Raw genomic sequence first — 21,538 nt, 5'->3', positions numbered from 1 at the left:
CACTACAATGTCTACTGTGGAAAAGGTACTGCATTAGTGTTACGGGGATACATAATTGTGAACATTACTCCTTCGCGAAGCTTAAAGAATGGTTAGGTAAATTACACAAATGATGATAATATAGGTTGAGGTAAGGCAGTTTAAAGGCTAAAAGGATTCAAAGGAGGGAGAGAATTTTCACATGTTTGTATAATGAATAAAGATATCATTTTGACAGTTGGAGATCATGCTCTAAAAGGAACTCTGGACAGAGGGATAGGATGAGAAAAGGTACAGAGGCAGGAAAGAAGATACCCAAGAATGAAAAAAGTAGTTTGTTTAGCTGGTCTATTGACTACAAGTAGTATTTCTTAGTATTTCTATACTAAGTATTTTCTATGGTAAGAAATAATTACTAAGAAATAATTGTGGAAAGAGTGGGACATAAAAGGTGAAAGACTGGAGTTTATATTTAAATCAATAGGTAATGAGAAGGCACTGAAGACTTCTTTTTTTTTTAAGATTTTATTTATTTATTTGAGAGAGAGAGAGAGAGAGCAAGCAGGGGGGAGGGGCAGACAGAAAGGGAGAAGCAGACTCCCGCTGAGCAGGGAGCCAGACTCAGGGCTCGATCCCAGGACTCTGAGATCATGACCTGAGCCAAAGACAGATGCTTAACCAACTGAGCCATCCAGTTGCCCCAAGAAGGCCCTAAAGATTTCTATACAGAATGGTAATACAAATTTCCCAATACAACATGCTGATTTGAAGGAATCCCCTAGGCTCCTTCTCTTTTATCCCATCTGAGGTCAGGTTGGTTTAGTTTTACGTTCTTAAAAAACTGCTTGCTGTAATAGGACTCTCTTCCTGGGTACTCTTAGGGTACTGCATTCCCTGATCCTCTTAGGCACATTCAGGGGATTAGAGAGAAGGCTCACACTCCATGAGATCTATAGCTCCACTGGTTATACTGAAGTTAAGGCCATAGCTCTAGCCCTTCAATCTCAGTCTGTATTGAAGGTACTCCATGATCTGGCCCTAACTTCTTTTTCTGCCCTATTTTCCCACAAAAGACTGTATAACTGAGTTTCAGTCTTATTATGTAGAACCTTGAATATCAAGTTGAGGAATATGGATTTAATTTAAAGAGACTTTTAAAGTGTGTTACTCATTTAACAAACATTTGCTGAGTACCTATTATAAGCCAGTCATTGCTTCAGGCACAGAAGATAGGTAGGGAGAAGAGGACTCATCCCTGAATTCATAAGCAATCAAATAAGTATATAAACTTAATGACAGTGAGTAGTCAAATGTAATGAAGTATAATAAAGGACCTTATGGGACTAGAGAGAATTCAAGATGGGGAGCCCTATTTTAGACAGGGTAGTGTGAGAAGCCTCTCTAAAATGGCATATGGGCAAGATCATTCTGGCAGAAGAAATAGAAACTACAAAGGTCCTGAGGTGGGCACATGCTTGGAATGATGAACAGTTAAGTAACTGAAGACGAAAACAGGAACAATTATTAAAGGATGACTTTGAAGTTTTAAGTGCAAAGATCCTTCAGGACCTTGTTCTAAACATCACCTTCACCTTAAAAATTCAGCAGCCTATAATGATTCTCTTTCTCTGTCACCTTCTAAACACATTCTCCTCTTTCTGCCCTGTAAGAAAACACTTCACAAAATTTTGGGGGGTTATAACAGAAGGTGGCTGAAGGAGTATGAAAAGGAACGAGTGTCGTCCAGTGACAGCAGCCATACTTGTGATGACAGAGCATAACCCACAAAGCTGGTAAACCACTATGTAATCCACCTGAAACTAATGTAACATTGTGTGTCAACTATACTTCAATTAAAAAAAAAAAAAGAATACATGGTCAACATTCTTAAACACTGCAGAAAACAAGTGAAATCTAGACTGAAAATGTGTCCATTGGGAATTAGGCACTTAACCCTTTTGCAACCTCAAATCTCTATCTTTCTTGGATATTTTGTTATAATAACTAGTAGAGTAATGACAGCATTAGTAGCAAACAAACTGGAAGTGTAGGTTTGCTTGGGTGGAGAGGGAGAGGGAGAATGAGGCAAATACAATGAATGGGATTCTAGACAAATCAACCACAATGAGACAGATATCTCCAAGGCGAGCGCTAGAGAGTGCGAAGTCATTCTGTATAGGTTTATTTATTTTATTTTTTAATTTCTTTTAGATTTTATTTATTTATTCGACAGAGAGAGAGAGAGAGAGAGAGAGAGCACAAACAGGGGAAGCTGTAGGCAGAGGGAGAGGGAGAAGCAGGCTCCCCACTGAACACGGAGCTGGATGCAGGGCTTAATCCCAGGACCCTGGGATCATGACCTGAGCTGAAGGCAGATGCTTAACCAACTGAGCTACCAAGGTGCCCCCATTTTGTCTAGGTTTAAATGGTAGCATCGATATGGATAAATCTTCAAAAGTCTTCCCAGACACAGAGTTGTAAATTTAGAATTAAAAAAAAAAAATTGTTTGGTCTAAAGATGGCAAGTCTCTTTCCTTACATAAAATCAGATTAAGTGGCTGCCTGGATATATACATAGAAAAGACTGCATCTAGGTCAGGAGGAAGATCTCATACTCAACGGCCAGTTTCTGCTTCTGAACATAAATCACCTAATGTCAAGACTGAACTAGTGCAAACTCCGCTTTTATAATATGAAGAAATGGAAGCCTGCAGATATGAGTTGCCTGATTCATATGATGTCTAAATGTATAAAGATATCAAATAGTTGTGCTTTATTAAGTTTATAATATTTTTTCAAATGTTAAAAAGAAGCAAAGGTTAATCTTGTTAACAAGTGAATTTAGATTGAAATACAGGACCTGAAGTTTAGAGGAGGTTTATAAAATGAATATGAAACATTTACAAGTGCTGATTGGCATTATAATTGAAAGATGCTCCCTCCAAAACTAAGGAATACACATAGTAATGATAATCACTCATTTTATAATGCTTTTGTCAAAATACTTTCACTCTAAATATACTTTCAGATTATTATTTCATTTACTAAACCAGGGAACAAAGAAAGAAATTTCTGCTCTTAAGTTGATGACAAAGATAACCACATTTAGTTTTTGGTTTGTTTTTTTTTTTTAAAAAAGGTCTAAGTATAGTAATTGTATTAATTAAAGGCTATAAAGCCTAAGGTTGCTGGTTAAGAGGTTAAGGCTGAAAGAACTCTAGGAAAGCTTAATACTCTCTATGTTTCAGTTAAGGATAAATTAATTAATTAAAAGCTTAGCTTTCTCAGCATCCATAAGTTTCACTCTGATATTGGTTATAAAAGTTACCCCTGGGTTAGTTTATATGCCTTCTTTGACTCCTGAGACAAAATAAGCTTTAGGACAAGCTCTAAGAGAGACCCAACAGCATTATAATAGGCATCTAATTGGGCAGAAAGTTATTTTTTTTTTTTAAGATTTTATTTATTTATTTATTTGACAGAGAGATAGACAGAAGAGCACAAGCAGAGGGAGTGGCAGAGGGAGAGGGAGAAGCAGGCTCTGTACCGAGCAGGGAACCCGATGCGGGACTCGATCCCAGGACCTTGAGATCATGACCTGAGCCGAAGGCAGACGCTTAACCATCTGAGCCACCCAGGCTCCCATAAAGTTATTTTTTTAATACCTGCTTTAAAATATCTGATTATCAGAGTACCTGGGTGGCTCAGTTGGTTTAAGTGTCCGATTCTTGATTTCAGCTCAGGTCATGATCTCAGGTTTGTGAGATGGAGCCCTGCATTGGTCTCCATTCTGGGCATAGAGCCTGCTTACGATTCTCTCTTTCCCTCTCCTTCTGCCCCTTCCCCCCAACTCATGCACATGCAAGCTCAATAAAATAAAATAAAATAAAATAATAAAATAAAATATCCATTATCTGTAAAGCTCTTGGAGAATGTATGTGAGCTAAATAAAAAGTCTGATCTTTTCCTCATCATCTGTAAGAAAAGTTAAAGTTGGCTACAATAAGTGGCTATAAGTAGGTTCTAAAAACTGGAATAAAGTCTGATAGCTCAGCTATATAAATTAAGCATGTTTCATAAAATAACAAGTACTTGAATTGTAGGCAATAATATTAAAGAGTTAACAAAAGTCCTGAATAATCAATAATCCTAGAAGTATTAGATGATAAGAGACAAAACCACTACTTCATATAAATGCTACAATTTAAAAAAAATTATCATTAACTACCACACTAATATAAACTGCACACTAGTTTATGTAGGAAGCTTTTATGAGAATTACAAGGCCATCTCTATAATGCTTGTCATCAATTTTAAAGAGCTAAAGTATCTAGGAATGAAAGAAACAACCCTTATTCACAGAACAAATGTCCTTCTAACTTGGATTCAGTATATTTATATTTTCTTTTAACCACATCCATCTGTCTTTGCTTGACCCCTCTATTAATTTTAAATTACTCAGATGCCTAACTAATTATGCCTAGCAGTCTGTTCTGGCTCTTGATTGATGTAGCTGGGACAAAATGTTCCCTTAAACAAAAACTAATATTATCTGTGATTTTGTGGGAAAAATCATTTCATTCTATTCTTATTTTTTTAAAGATTTTGTTTATTTGACAGAGAGAGAGCACAAGTAGGCAGAGAGGCAGGCAGAGGAAGAGGGAAAAGCAGGATCCCCATTGGGCAAAGAGCCCGATGTGGAACTTGATCTCAGGACCCCAGGATCACGACCTGAGCCGAAGGCAGACACCTAACCGACTGAGCCACCCAGGCACCCCCATTCTATTCTTTTATAAATTTTTTCAGGAGAAGAAACCACACAAAAAGCTCTTCTTTAATATTTGGCGTGACCCAGGTAGTACCCGCATTGAATCTAAATGCAAATGTTGATGGCTGGTTTCCCAATATGATATGCGGTTCCTCGAAGAAGCCGCAATTCAGAATATTTATGGTCATATCCATTCTGCATCTTGCATAGAAAATCTTAAAACATTACATATTTCTAATACAGTTAATTCAATCTTTTTCCTCATGTAAATATTAAGTAGCATAGAATAAAAAATTACTCAGTTGTACGCCTCTATACCCTCCTTCCCGAGAAAGGGTACAAAATCTGAAGTTGCCTAATTATCAAAGGCCCAATCCATGGGCAAGAAAAGAGAGGCTAACTCTGCTCAGTGTGTCATCTCTCCTGTCAGGGCAGCTGGAGACAGGACACAGAAGTACACACTGGAGAGATACCAAAGGATCAGTTACCTAGCCCCAGTGAGTTAAATGTGCACATGAGGGACAGCAACTAAAGTTGTGCTGGTTCCTAGTGACCCAGAAAGGCTAAGCCACCATCTTACTGGTACTGCAGTAGAGAATCTGGTAGCCTAAATTGTCTATATAATGGATATGATTGTATGTATTATATTAATTAGCTTTGGCGTATTAAATTATTTCACTACAGGGCGCCTGGGTGGCTCAGTTGGTTAAGCGACTGCCTTTGGCTCAGGTCATGATCCTGGAGTCCCCGGATCGAGTCCCGCATCGGGCTCCCTGCTCGGCAGGGAGTCTGCTTCTCCCTCTGACCCTCCCCCCTCTCATGTGCTCTCTCTCATTCTCTCTCTCTCAAATAAATAAATAAAATCTTTAAAAAATAAAAATAAAAAAAATAAATTATTTCACTACACTTAAATGACTATTCTTCAGCCAAACTTGGCAGATGAAAAAAAAAAGCTTAGAGTATGTAGGAGAAATAATAATACTTTAAATTTATGCCAAATCTCCCACCTAAGACTCTCAAACCATAAGAATGATATTTTCAACCAATCCTACACTTTTTCAGCTATATAAGAAGCAGGATTATACAACCTTCACAAAGCAGGTTAGACAGATTTTCATTATATTACTTTATTTAAGTTGTTTTCTGAAATGGCAGACATTGTTGCTTGCCTGAGCTTTTCTTATCCTCTGGATAAGTACCAATATTGTATGATACTTCAAAAGCCACTGGGCTGTAACTAATTAAATAGTAAAACCCATGGGGTCCAGATCTAAAAGATAGTTACCATTGAATCCTCCCTGGTATGAGGAGAATGCTTGACAAATTACAAGAAACCAGTAAATGTTAGATAGTTGAATGACAGATGGATGGGCAGGCAGACCCCTAAGAGCATGTCCTATTATTGATGATGTTCACATGGCCATGTGATAACAGTGTAAGTCACAGGCAAAACAGTAATAAGTACTGGTTCCATAATAATTATTCTCTGCGTGATCTCAGGGTTAGTGTGCATAGGGCACAGCTTCCGCTCCAGTGTACTCTGACACAGTAGTGTGCCATGAAGGGGTTATAGGAATGCTGGGAAGATCAACCCCCTCAGCCTTTGGAGTGGTGGGGAAAAGCTGGAGCACAGGAACCTCCAGCCAGATACATTTTCATTTATCTCAGTGGGGAGACACATGTTCTTTTGTGTGTGTGTGTGTGTGTGTGTGTGTGATTGAAAAACAGCAGGAAAGATGGACCTAGCATATTGAGATCACATCCATAGTGGACAACAGATTGATAAGAAGACAGTAGAAATAGGAAGATATTACATGACATCTGGAATGGAACTTTCTAATAACATATTCTTAAATATTCTGGTCTTCAGTTCTTTTTTGTATTCTCAATGTTCAGGAATTGCCTGAAACATTCTCCTGCAAAGGAAGTGTTTTTGTACTAAACAAAGCCTTTATTTCTAAATAAGATTTCCTTGTTTAGAAAGTACTGAATGAATTTTAAGTAATTGTGAGAAGCCATTTTGGGAGAGAATCAGTAAAATGTATTTGGAGGATAAGAGGAAAATAGACTACTGAAGAGGTAAAAGTTGAGGACAAAGTCAGAAAAGGATAACAATCTATTGACTGATGAATGGATAAAGAAGAGGTGGTATATTTATACAATGGAATATTACTCAGCCATAAAAAGGAATGAAATCTTGCCATTTGCAACAATGTGGATGGAACTAGAGTATATTACACTAACTGAAATTAATCAGGGAAAGACAAATACCATATGATTTCACTTATATGTAGAATTTAAGAAACAAAACAGATGAACATAGGGGAAGAGAAGGAAAAACAAGATAAAAACAGAGAGGGAGGCAAACCATAAGAGACCCTTAACTATAGAGAACAGACAGGGTTGCTGGAGGGGAGGTTGGTGGAGAGATGGATTAAATGAGTGATGGGCATTAAGGAGGGCACTTGATGGAATGAACACTGATGTTATACATAACTGATGAATCACTAAATTCTACTCCTGAATCTAATACCACACTATGTTAGTTAGTGTTATGTTAACTAACTTGAATTTAAAGAACATCTTGGAAGAAAAAAAAAGGGAAAACAAAAGGGCAACAATTACCCAGGGTTCATGGGGAAGTTAGAAAATCACGGAGCAAATGAACTTTCCATATGACTCAGGAGAAAACACAAGTGGTTCAGGAGGAGTTCTTGCTTAGGTACATGGCTTCTATAAGCCTTCAATTACTTAATTAACAAAATGTAAAACATAGCAAAAAGTATTTCTGCTTTCTTGCAACTGTCATAAAACTGGTTGAACTTTCTCACTTTGACTAATACAAAGTTGAATAAACACATTGGACCTGACCAAGTACTAAATGCTGGCAGGGTATAGACCACTAAATGACAGTTTGGGTACAGATCATCTACTGTCTTTTTATTTTATTATTTTAAATCTCATTTGGGCTAAAATATAAGTGGCCATCAGGATTATTTATAAATTGTAAATCTTTAACCCAGTAAAGAAAATAGTTTTTCAGAAATGAAATAATAATAAAGACAAATTTACTCTCTTTCATCAAATTTCACTTAAAACACAGGACATGAAACTAAAGTTATTATTTCAAACGGCATTCTTAACACTTTTTTTCCATTTGCCAACTGGAAAATGAAGTTTTTGTTTTGTTTTTAACTTTTGTTAGTTGGACACCATGTTTTAAAATATTTTCTTCACTAATTCTAAAAATCAAAGTAAAGCCAAGGGAGAAAGGAGAATTCTTACAGCCCACATATTCAGATTTTTCAAGGAAAAAAAAAAAAACCTCCTTAGTATTCTGTGTGGTATCAAATAAGCATAGGCTTGGGAGATAGACACACTAAGATTTGAATCCTTGTTTTGTCATTTCTCTCTGTGTGCCTATAGGCCATATACTTAAACTCTCTGAGCTCTGTTTTCCTCGGCTATAATATCTGCGACAATACATCTTCTTTGGGTAGTTCTAAGTATTAAGTAAAATAATAGATGTAAAGGTGCCTGGCATGTGATGCAATAAATTGTGGTTCTTATTTCTTCAAAGAAAAAAAAAAGATTTAATGTTTAAAAAACTCAGAGATTGAAAGATTTCTTTTTTTTTTTTAAAGATTTTATTTATTTATTTGACAGAGAGATAGAAGAGCACAAGCAGAGGAAATGGCAGAGGGAGAAGGAGAAGCAGGCTCTGCACTGAGCAGGGAGCCCGATGCGGGACTCGATCCCAGGACCCCGGGATCATGACCTGAGCCGAAGGCAGACGCTTAACCATCTGAGCCACCCAGGCGCCCGAGATTGAAAGATTTCTAATTTAATTCTTATACATAATCACCAAATGATGATGATTATATCACTTCTGATTTATAATTAATAAACAGGCATCCTGTGTTTGTCTTCATTCCACTTCCTATTGCTCTTACTCTGTCATGATGTTACTATTCCTTGCTATGTAAGTCTCTTGTGAGTAGAAAAATGCTTAATTTAAACATCTTCACCTTTACAATTCTCCCAAAGAATGGAACTGGAAGTTGAAAATGTGAAAGAAGAATTCTATATGAATTAGTAAAATTTGTAAAACATAAAATGGAAAAGTATGGTTTTATGAGTACAAATGATAATGAGTCACACTTCAATTAATGTAGGTAGGTAGTTCATCTAATATAATGAAAACAAGGAAAAAAACCAACAATATCCAGAAGATTATATCCAATATCCAACAATATCCAAAATCTAGAAGACATAGAACTATTTTTGCTGAACACATCACTATTTATAAAGTCATTTTTTTTTTGAGGTTAATGTATTAGATTACTTCCATTAGATAACTTACTCTTTGTCCTTTAGGACCTTGACTCCCAGGTGGTCCTCTTGCCCCCACATGACCCTACACATTGAAAATTTAAAAATTAGTTATAGAATTCACAGGAACATTAGCAAAATAGGAATTATAACCTTTCTTATGACATGTAATTCTCTTTGGAAATTCTTAAAATAAAATTGATTAATCTCCTTTAAAATATGCTTTATTTATGAAATAAATGCCATAATTTCTTTCCCCATTATTCTGCTATTCTTCCCTCTCCCAGTATTCCAACTAGTTTTCAGGAGGAACACATGGACTCACAGTGGAAAGAGACACCTATTTAGCCAGTCTGAGTAGTCTAATCAGCTTGGTCCATCAAAAAAGTGATGGCTATTGCTGCAAGATTTCTTTCTCATTATTCTAGACATTTATGATAATCCCATCACATAAAAATAGATTTTTTTCCTGTATGATGAAAAATGTCACAAAATACCCCAAATATGCCACAAATAGATGTAATGAAGATTAAGTTGTTACTTATTACTAAGTCAGTTACAATGAATTTTTATACTTGATAGTCTTTAATAAAGAATTAGAAAACAAAATTTATTTATCTATATGACATTAGGTAGATAAAAACAGTGAACTTTCATAGGATCTTAGATTTATTTATTATCTTCTGTGAATAAAAAGACTGGCAACTGTACCAATCTACATCTGTCTTCCTAATTTTAGAAGTCAATAACATGCCTGTCTACGTAACATGCCTGGAAAGTCAGGCCTTTCCATGCCTGGAAAGTCAGGCCTATCTTCAAAACAGAAGCTTCCCCAAACAGTATAAACCATTTCTTTCTTTTTTTTTAAAAAACCATTTCTGATAATAGTTCTGTTTAGGGAATTATTAAGGCTTATCTTTTTCATATTTAAGTTGATAATAATGGCCAAATTTTGATAAGCAAGCTTTATTTCTTTAGAGGCAAGATTTTGTTATCTTTCTCTAATAAATGGAGTATTTTTAAAACTCAAGTTTTGGTCAATAAAGATACATTTTCTCTGACTTTTATCTGGTTGTTTGAGAATATTTGCAAATTTCTAAGAAAAATATGTTGTGACTTATTTGTGATTTGTTTACCCAAGCTCACATGTACGCTTGATTACTGACTCTGTTTTCTTATATGTGGTTATTCAAAAGAAAGTTTAAATTTCTTTTTGTTACAGGCTACAGAATTGTACTGATTATTAAAAGTAAATGATAAAGCAAGTAGAGGTGAGGAAGATTAAGATACCATGAAATATTCTAGAGTGTTTTACATTGAGGAAAGAAGTAGCCTTCATCAGTTTATACATTACTTATTTTGCATAAGAACAAAAAGTATAGTATAACCAAAATCACAGATTTAAATTTTAAATAGACATTCTAGAAGGGAATATAAAGTCTTTACTTACAGGTAATCCCAGTGGACCAATGGGTCCTGGATCCCCAGGAGGACCTGGATATCCCTATAATGAGTAAAAATATGAAAGACATGAAGTCTCTATCATACCTGATTATTTTCATTGAAGACAAACCAGTAAATTATAAATAGTAATAAAAGTGATAATGTAAATAAGATCTCTCTTTCCTATCCAAGTTATAAAAGGCCATGGGAAATGTACTACAGTTAGAAATAAGACATGATTACACAGAAGCTGTATATACTTTTATTAGTAACTCTGCCTAGAAAAGAAATTGGCTAAACAGAATCACATATTATGACCTATTGAGAAGAGAATATTCATCTTATCTTACTGTAGGTTTTGCTATGCTATGAATAGATATATGTTATATTATATAGATTATGAAGCCATTTCATTGTCAGAGACCAGAGAATTCTATAATTAAGGAATGTGAATGTGTAGAAATACTCTACAACCTGTTAAATTTTAGAAGGAACACACCCTTTGTGGCATTAATACTAATTTAGAGAATGTCTTAGTAGGTAGTAATTCCTGAAATTGATTAACCTAATGGGTATATTAAATTTCTTAGTCTACAGCAATTGGACATAGCTAAAAATGAAATCTTATAGTGCTTTGCTGATAATACAGAAGTTAAAACTAAAGAATAACGTAGGTAAAATAAACTTGTAGACAGTACTATATGCCACCAGATCTATTACGATATATTTTCTGAAAGCAAGATTCTTTTATTGATATTTTTTTGTTCTAGTTCCTATCATGTTTAGAAACTATTTAATAAACTAAAAAAATAAGATCTATATATAATATTTGTCATCTATTACTACCTTAAAGATGAAAGAGAATAAGATGAATTCTGGATTCTGATGTTTCACATATTATCAAAGAATTACATCAGGACCACAAACTCATGGAAGCATGGCAGTGATGGTATGTGCCATAGAAACTATAAGCTATATATATATTTTTTATTATTATGTTATGTTAATCACCATACAGTACATCATTAGTTTTTGATGTAGTGTTCCATGATTCATTGTTCGCGTATAACACCTAGTGCTCCATTCAATACGTGCCCTCCTTAATCACCAGGCTAACCCATCCCCCCACCCCCCACCCCTCAGTTTGTGAAACTATAAGCTATAAAAGAAAAGTAGAATCCTAAGTGAATTTTCTTTTTCATCCATTTCAGTTAATTTATGGTGGGTTAATTCTTCTCTTAAAACTATTGACTTATTTGACCAAGTCATCTGATTTTCATGCTTTGCAGTGCCAATCAGCATGTGAAAGGTAAACTGTTTAAAGGAAAGGAAAATTCTAAAGGAAATACACTGTAAAATAGACATTTTCATTTACTTAAATTCCATTCAAGGCAATTTCACCTCTAGAATTATGATGTTTTTTGGAAACATATATTTCAAATCACTGACTCTTACCATAACACCCTTTTCCCCCTGGGGACCTAGTGGACCTGGACTTCCACGTTCTCCCTTTTAAAACAAAGAAAAAAGAAAAACATTAAGGCATGTTAATCAGTCATGACTGAGCTAAGCCTTGACAGGAAAATTGTGAGAATCATAACTTACATGCATATCTCATCCTAGCTGCCGACACTTTTTAATTTACAACTTTTGTATTTTTACCTTAAAGTTGTTAGACTTCTAATACAATAAAAATCCTCAAAATATATTTCAAGGGATAAAGTACTAAAAGTATTTTTATAAGTAGAAATGCTTATCATTTTGAGGCATATGAAATAGGATAGTAAAAGTATCAAAACATATTGTAAGAATTAACTAATTCCTATAACCATTGAACAAAATTTTATTTCTGTAGTCTACCACAATTAAATATAATTAAGATAATCAAATATGCCATAGCAGATTAAAAGAATTAAATTGATTCACATTAAAATTCCCAGGATTGTCATAATCTTAGTGTAGAACATTTGACCTTGCACAGAAGAAAATAAGTCAGAATAAAAACAATTACAAATCTAATTTTTGTAACTGAGCTCATTTTATATTTGTTATATTGTTCTTTTTTATATATTTTTTGAAGATTTTATTTATTTATTTGTCAGAGAGAGAGAGAGAGTGAGTACAGGCAGGGGGAGAGGAAGAGAGAGAAGCAGGCTCCCCACCGAGCAGAGAGTCTGATGCAGAACTTGACCCCAGGACCCCGGGATCATGACTTGAGCCGAAGGCAGACACCTAACCAACTGAGCCACCCAGGTGTCCCTATTTGTTATATGCTTAATAAAAAATCAGTAAGTATATATTAAGCACTTTCGATGTACTAACAGTTGGAGAGCTATAACAGAAATTTGACTTAGTCTCAAGTATTTGGAGACATGACATTAACAAACTCTCAAGTATTTGGAGACATGCCGTTAACAAAGGTCAATCAATTAGAAGACAATTAATTGTAAATTGTGTGGTGATTATTATTCTAAGTCCAGGAAGGAAAGAAATCAGGAAGGATTAGAGGAATCTGGCAAGACTTTATGGAGGAGATGAGAATTTGAGTCCTACAGTTTGTCTTTGAGTAAGTAGAGGGAATGGGAGAGGATACTCTAAGCAAAAAAAAAAAAAAAAAAAAAAACCAGTAAGAACAGGAATAGGAACAAGTATGTAATATATGAGACAGTGGAGAGAGAAAGGTTTATATTGGAGAATATTAGAAAATTTGTTGGATGAACTGATTAAGCCAAAATTATGTAGTACTTTGACAGCAACGTAGAGGGGTTAATAGGGTCAGCAGTATGGAGTCAATGATGGTTTTTGAAAATATTTGATCATGACCCATCAAAATTAGTCCATATTTCTATGACGGGGAAAATTTAACATAAACTGATAAGAGTATGTCTTGGTGGGTGGGGTGGGCTTTGGATTGACTATTAGAAAAGATGAATTACATAGAAAAAAACTCTAACTCCTGCTAAAAGATTAGGCATAGAGAATGGAGGAAAAAGGAAAGCAAATATGGATTTTACTCTATTTATTCTGGAAGACTGGAAGAATTGAGATAGGTATAAGGCATACTAATATACATGAGATTATTGGGAAGAGACCAGTAAAATCTGGGAAAATAGTGATAAATTTTAGACATGTTGACTTTGACTTAAACTAAAATTTTCAGATGGCAATAACTGGAATATTATCTAATTTACTTCTAATCCCAGCTTGACTTAATTACTCACAGAGTAGCCTTATGTAGTGATTGCACAAGACTCTCATGCTTAAAATTTATATCTAGCAAATCAGGTTTTAGTCAAAGACCCAAAGTTTTGGTTTATTGTCTACAAGCCTATTATAAGATTCCATAAAAACAATTTAAAATGCCCTTGGGGTCTCAAGTAAAGAATTACTTTTTATTTTCTAAAAAGACTTTCCTGAATTTGAAACTAAACATGGAAAATCACTCCCAAGGTAATGATTTCTAGGTAATCTTTAAGCAAATTACAATTTCCATTACAATATCCAGGAATATCCATGATTAATTGCATACTGGATTCCAAGTGGAAAGCAAGAGATTGTGACTGAGACTTGGATCAGGTAAAGTGATAACTTAATCCCTTTCAAAACTGCTTCCTTTAGGGGGCTTGCTCTGATAAAGTAGATTTAAAAATGGTCTAGTCATAAATCTAAACCATCAGTTTCATCTTTTCTCTTCAAACCACATCATCACAACTTAAAGAGTAATCTGCCCTTTAAAAATTAGAAACATATAACCTATTAGCTATATTTCAATATATTTAAGATATTCAAGACTGATGATGCATTTTAAGTTATGAGTGATTTCTAATTAACATAAAATACCATATGAATGTCTCTTGTTTGAGTTTAGCCTAGAATTCTTACTATTAAAAAAAAAAATGAAAGACATTACCTTTTCACCAATGCTTCCAGTAGTCCCAACTTCTCCAGGTAAACCAGCAGGTCCCTTTTAGAAAAAAATATAACAGAAAATACACATTTTTACTGCATTGCTATTACAGCATCTTGGTTTTAAATCACCTTAATCCATGTTTCTTTTTAACTCATCCTAAATTTTATCTTAGAGTAAAATTCCTCCTAGTATAGATGTCCAGCCTATGACTTCCCATCAAAAAGTAATCTATTCATTCAATCAGCAAATATATATGAATGTCTAATATGTGTCAGGCTGAGCTGGTAGGCACTTAGTTTCATATCCAAACACAGTTCCTGTCCTTGTGGAATTTATAATCCAGTGGATGTTATAAAGAACTGTAGTTTTCATAGCTTCTCGATGTGGATACACCAGCTTAAGAAGTCATTTCTGTGACTTCTTTGAAAATCCCTAATACTAGCACACATCCATTCATTAATTCATTGTCACTCAAGAAATATGTGGTGCCTGCTCCGTGCTGGTACCACATTGCTTTGCAGAGATTTTGTTAGCAAGTAAGGCAAACCCAAGCCCTGCTCTCCCACGGCAAGAAGTCTTATAGAGAGACTGAAAACAACTAAATTAAAAAGTAATAATTACAAATCATCACATTGGCTAATATAGGAAACAACTGTGATAACAAGGTAGAGAGTGAAAGAGAAGACCTATGGAGAGATGGTCAGGGTAAACCTCAGGTCTGACATCTAATCTGAAAGCTGAAGAATAAGAAGAGGCCAGTTGCCAAGAGAAGAAAAGAGGAAGAGTGTTCTAGACAGAGTAAACAACTTGAGTAAAGGAGGAATTTAGTGCGCTGAAAGAAATGAAAGAAGGCAATCAGTAACACTGTTTCAGAGTGAACAAGGCTCAGTGTTCATCTACCTTGTCTTTATGGATTCTACTTCAAGCCGTATAGAAAACAAAATAACATAGACCAAGCTTTATAATAACAACATAATCTTTCTCATGTCTTCAGTTTTGAAGGCCTTTTCTACTATTGTTTAAAGATGTATGAAGCATTTTCTTTTTCAGTGGCTATACCATGCTTAAATAGATTATTATATGATAATATAAGTTAGCATATAGAAGGCACCTAAATCATAAAAAAAATTATTTGCTATGTTGAAGCTAATTGAAGTTTTTGCATGGGACATGATTATATCCACATATATTTTTATTATTATTCTTATCAATCTCTCTCTCACTCTACCTACCTACCACTCTACCTACCCACCTCTCTACCTACCTACCTACCTACCTACCCATCTATCTGTCTACTGATCATGGATACACTGACATATGCTATGTACTTCCTGTGTGTCTAATTTAATCCTCACAACAGCCATATTTGGTAATATTATCCTAACGCCCTTACAGACAAGGCAGATGAGTTAAACAGCTTGCTGAGGTGGATGCCTTTAAGTAGTGTGGTTGAGTTTAAGTGGCCATTGAGCACTTGAAATGTAGCTGGTCAAAACTGACATGTAAATGTAAAAAGATATCAGATTTTGAAGACACTACAAAAAGAATGAAAAAATCAAATCACTGTTTAAATTGATTACATATTAAAATGATAATGTTTTGGGTATATTGGTTTAAATAAAATGTTACTAAAATCAATTTCATTTGCATCTTTCTACCTTTGTAAATATGGCTACTGAAAAATGTTAAATGACATTTGTGACTGGCCTTATATCTCTATTGGACAGCAGAGATCTATATTCTCAAACACTATGCTAATGTTAAGTTATATCCAGTTGGAAGTGACTTAATATATTTCTGTGATTACTGATTTTAAGAGAATTAACACTTTCACTCTGAAACAATGATCAATGGTCAGTTAATCAAATCTGAGAAGAACAATGAAATATAACTATTTGTGAGACAGTAAACAAAATAGCAGAAACTGAACACAGACTAATACTGATCCAGGGAAAAACTCTTATCCTAACACATATAATCTAGGTAAGTGAATGGAGTAGGCCCATTTGACTTATCCCAATATTGACTATGTGTGCCAGAACAATGTCACCTACAGAACTATTTGGCTTAGCTCATAGCACTTGCTTGCTAATTAATAGAAACTGAATTAGGTACTAAGATTTAAAAATGCAGAGATTTTTATATATAAAGCTTAATAAGATTGTTAGTTTCAGATGAAGCATTGCCTAGCAAGCATAGGCAAGCATTTTCAAAGGCAAATCTGGATGGATCTAAGCAGCAGTTGCTACCTAGATGCATTCTTTAGGTCACCACAGCCCATACCAATTGCTCTTGTGTCTTATACCAGACCCATTTCACTACTATATACTACCTGCCTGCTTCCAATAGGGCACTTGAGGTTGTCAGTCCTGATTTGAGTATTAGGAGGTGCAGTCTATCAAAAGGGCATACTTGGAAGATAGGTTCTCATTGGAAAATAGGCAGTTCACAGGCTTACATCTTTGCCCACAGGGAATCTTTAATGAAACTTAAATTAGGGGAGCATAAACAATGTATTAAGACTCTGATTCCTCCCAACAGTTTTCTTCAGTTTCTTATATCTATTTTCAAGTTATACACTTCTGGAGAAAATTCTAAATTAATGTTGTTGGAATGATGTACATTTTCCCAAAGGTGAAATGTATAAAATTTCATTCTTATTTCATTAGTTACTGATTATCTACCAGGTATAAAACACTATACTAGTCAATTTAGAAATAACTAATAACTAAAATACACAGTAGATAGCAAAAATATTACAAGAAGAAAAGTCTACAGAGTATGGGAAAAAGTAGCAGTCAGCAAACTGTGACCCCAAAGGCTGGCTACCTCTTTTTGTAAGTAAGTTTCACTGAGACACAACAATGGCCACTTGTTTACCTATTCTCTACAGCTGCCTTTGTCCTCACAAAGGCAGACCTGAGCAGTTGTGACAGAGTCTGTAGGCCCACAGAGCCCAAACCATTTCTCTTGGGGAACTACAAAGCAGTCATTGAAGCTATAGCCTTCATTTATAAGAAAAATCAGCAATTTATACTTTTTTGACCAAGAATTTTCATTTAAAAAGTTTTAAAAACACTGATTCTACGTCTAACACACATTAAAGAAAATGACAAAGCCTAGAGCCAAAACATGCTGTGTGTTAAGAGCTAGACAACTCTACAATAACTGAAAACATTTCACTTTTTATAAAATAGGATATGTAATAGTCTATTTATAGATTTCGTTAGCTAAAGCAGAAATTCAGAAGGCCAAAAAGCCTTATGTATAATAAATCACTTGTTAGAACTGAAAAGAAGTATTATTTTTTTCTAAAAGTCAGTAAAAACTCTAAAATACACTAGTTCTATTTTTTTTAAAGTAACCACATCCTTCTTATTCACTAAAGACTAATGTAAAATTAGAGTATTTCCTAGTTGAAACTAAAATGTTTAAAAATTTTTTTATATAAAGTTCTTAGACTTGACAACTCTGCTTTAACTGTGGTTTAGAATCTATCTATATTGTTTCAAATTTTCTTTTCAGTGCAGAAACAACTGCAGTTACAAGATTAAAAAAAAAATCTCAGACCCCAAAGCTCTTTAAATTCACTCGAAAATGGAATATTATAAGGCGAATTCTCTAGGATGTAGCTCTGTTTTACCTTAGAAACATATCAGCTTCAGTGTTTGTATTCATTAGTGTTATTATATTTACTCTCTTTAAAAATAAAAATTTTAGAAGTCATCTTACCACAGTAAAAGTACTATTTGGTTGTACTAGATGAAATTGCTGATATTTGGCATTTTTTTTTAACCTTAAACATTGGTAATTTTACATGATTCAATCTAGTATAAAATTTTGAGGGTAGAAGAAACAGAAGAGTGGCCAGACATGAGAAAATGACAACTCTAAGCACTACATGGGAAAATATACTTCCATATCTATTATTAAGTTCTCCACCTAAAGATCTCATACCTTCACATGTTTGTTGAAGATACTAAAAATACAGACTGTTGTCAGTCTAGACAGATATAGGGAAGACACAGAAAAGTAGAAATAAAGTGTGTGTAATCTATGTGGGTAAGAAAGAGAAATTCATTTTTAGATAAGATGACTACGAGATATATATTGGACATTTTGGTAGGAATATTCACAACACAATTGAGTATACAGGTCTAGAGCTAAGGAAAGATATACGTGAACCATCAACAAAAAGACAGTAAAGAGTAGATGCATCACCAGAAAGTACGTGTCCTGAGAAAAGGAAAGGCCAAGAACAATAACATTTAGAAGGCAGGATGAAAAAAAGAAAACTTATGGAATTGACTATATAAAGAAAGTGTACTGTCAAAAGGAGGATACTGTCAGGGCGCCTGGGTGGCTCAGTCAGTTAAGCATCTGACTTTTGATTTCAGCTCAAGTCATGATCTCAGGGTCGTGAGATCAAGCTCTGTGTTGGCCTTGCACTCAGCACATTGTCTGGTTGTCCCTCTCACTCTGTTCTTCCCCATGTTTGAGCACGCTCTCTCTCTCTCTCAAATAAATACATAAAATCTTAAACAAACAAACAAACAAAAGGAGGATATTGTCTATTTATTTATTTTTGTCCATAATGTTTCTTCAGACCTTTCATTTAGGGGTAATTTTATGACTTGACAAACATGAATGGACCTTTTCTGTTTATTTGGAAATACATCATTATTCCTAAAAGGCTAACCTTTGGATCACTTCACCCCTATTTTCAAATGAAATCTATAAGCTAAGGATATATTTGTTTGACAGTGTGACTTGGACTAAGCAACTTCAGCTCATTGTGCCTCATCCTTTACCATTCAGGAAGATGTAACCTCAAGTTCATTAGTCTGCATGTTCTATAAAGCAAGGATAATGTCTTATCTGATACTATATCCCTTATACCTGGCATACTTCCTGGAATATAGAACATAATTACTAAATACATGTTGAGTGAATGAGTCAACAAATTAGATGGAGCGTAGTGGTGGAAACATAGATGAGCTGCCCACATCACCAGCAGAGATGCTTCAGCAGTAAGGCCTACATCCAAAGACTAACTAAAGTGAGGGTATAAAGGCATGTCCATTTTTGCCTAATATGGGATTGCTCTGTTGGGCCATATATGCCCCAGAGCCCCCTAAAGGATTGTTTGGACTCTCATTTCCTCCAGTGGAAGGACAGAGAAACTGAGCAAAAGCCCAGGATTTAACAGAGTGATCAAACTCCAGGGAAGGTTAAATGTCTAACCAAGACAACTCTGTTAGAGCAAGGCCAGGGCCTTCGTTGGGGAAAAAGTGGGATCCTGACACTTGTCATGAGGACACCTGGATAGAGGTCCTTGAAGATTTTGAACCACCAGACTCTATGAGCTTACAAATTTGGTCTACCTCTCATTAATGCTAGCACTGTCTCCTTTAAGAAAACATGTGTCCCAATTAGGATTTGTCCATAGATCCTCTTTTGGCCATTATGTCAAGAACCAGGGTTAAGTCACAGCATAACCCATCTGGGAGCTTGCTATGTCTGACATAGGAGGAAGAGACTATACCCCAAAGGAATGAAAGATCTAGCCAGTATATACTGGTAGGAATTGGGATAGTATGTGGGAACCTGATTTTAGAGGTACTTAATCAAGGGAGAAATAACATAATCTAAAAAACATAACTATAACATAAATTAGATATGAGAGTTTATTAATTTGGGAGCACTTATCAAAGATATAGGATTTAACACCCTGGCAAGGACCTCAAGAGATTGTACAAACTCCTGCAGTGGGTCTAAGCTATGAGATAAGCAGCTCTGCCCCTTGGGCCTTATGACCGGGCAGACCCTATATTTCTTAGAAACATCAGAGGTGGGAAAGGAAGCCAGGTAGAGCTTACAGCAAGCCTGGATAGGAACAACACAAAAGGCTCCTTGGATTTTGTAGCAAGGCCATGCCATTTGCAGCAGAGATTTACATGTGTTTTGGAAAATCAAATTTTAGTGTGCTACTAGGCTCTAATAGATATGGAGCACCTAACCATGGACATCAAATGACCATGCATCTGGATCTATCTATCATAAGCTGAGTTGTGTCAGACATAAGGTGAGCAGTTCCAGTACAATCTGGCATGGAACATGAGCAGGACAGAGGTATAGGCAAACTGAACGAACAAGTAGTCTAGACCCCCAACTAGGACCTCTTTTTCATCAGACATCTTTGGCTATCTGGGAGATCTCTTATGACTAGCTGCTTGAGAAGAAAAGTCCAAAACTTGGTTTATGGATTGTTAGGCTTAGTGCTATGGACTGGCTATTTGTGTCCTCTCAGAATTCCCATGTTAAATATCCAATGTGATGGTATTTGGAGGTAGGGTTTTGGGGAGGTAATTAGGTGGTGAGAGTGGAACTCCCATGATGGGGTTAATGTCCTTATAAGAAGAGGAAGAGAGCTAGCCCTTTCTCTGTCTACCATGTGTGGATACAGTGAAAAGGCAGCCATCGGCAAATCAGGAAGTGAGCCTGTATCAACCAATGGATCTGTCCAACAACATGTTTGTTGTTTAAGCTACCCAGACTATGGTGTTTCATTATAGCAGCCTGAACTAAGACACTTACTACGTAGTTGCAAACTGAAAATGGATGGAAGCTGTATTATAGCTTCACTCAGGGGTGTCTTAAAAGGCAGTGGAGAGGGAACATTTCTAATGAGCAGAATTTCTGGCAGTGCACCAGACCACCCACTTTCTGGGAAGAAGTGGCTTCAGGTTAGAATATGTACAGATTAGTGGGTATCTGTGAGTGACCCAGCTGGTTGTCTAGCCACCTGAAAGGAAGAAGATTGTAAGACTGGGAACAAGGTTTGAAAATGAGGCCCATAGCATAGATGGGTACATTCGACACAAAGAGCAAAGATTTTGTATCAAACATTAATGCCTACCAGAGAAGGTCAAACCTGGAAGACTGCCTGGAAGTATACAGAATGATTCAGAAATTTGACATCAGCAAGTCTTGGTCATTAGTCATCTCAGTGCTGGATGATGGGCATATGAATGAAATGGGCATGGTGGGAGAGGTGGAAGGTATGCATGGGCCTGACATCATGGGTTCTTATTTAACAAGGCTGA

General features: G+C 35.4%; 1 protein-coding gene across 1 annotated transcript in view; it reads right to left on the bottom strand.

The window, feature by feature from the left end:
• Nucleotides 1-21,538, bottom strand: part of COL24A1 (collagen type XXIV alpha 1 chain) — a 391,807-nt gene that overhangs the window by 153,936 nt on the left and 216,333 nt on the right. The window contains exons 26-29 of the mRNA XM_035018127.1: nucleotides 14,433-14,486; nucleotides 11,978-12,031; nucleotides 10,530-10,583; nucleotides 9,111-9,164 (exon numbers count right to left, since the gene is read on the bottom strand). Coding sequence (XP_034874018.1) covers nucleotides 9,111-9,164; nucleotides 10,530-10,583; nucleotides 11,978-12,031; nucleotides 14,433-14,486 — 216 coding nt within the window. The remainder of the gene's footprint in view (nucleotides 1-9,110; nucleotides 9,165-10,529; nucleotides 10,584-11,977; nucleotides 12,032-14,432; nucleotides 14,487-21,538) is intronic.

The sequence above is a fragment of the Mirounga leonina genome, unplaced genomic scaffold (assembly GCF_011800145.1).
Source record: "Mirounga leonina isolate KUSES-001 unplaced genomic scaffold, KU_Mleo_1.0 Mir_173, whole genome shotgun sequence".
Lineage (NCBI taxonomy): Eukaryota > Metazoa > Chordata > Mammalia > Carnivora > Phocidae > Mirounga > Mirounga leonina.
This window is presented reverse-complemented; position numbering and strand designations above follow the sequence as displayed.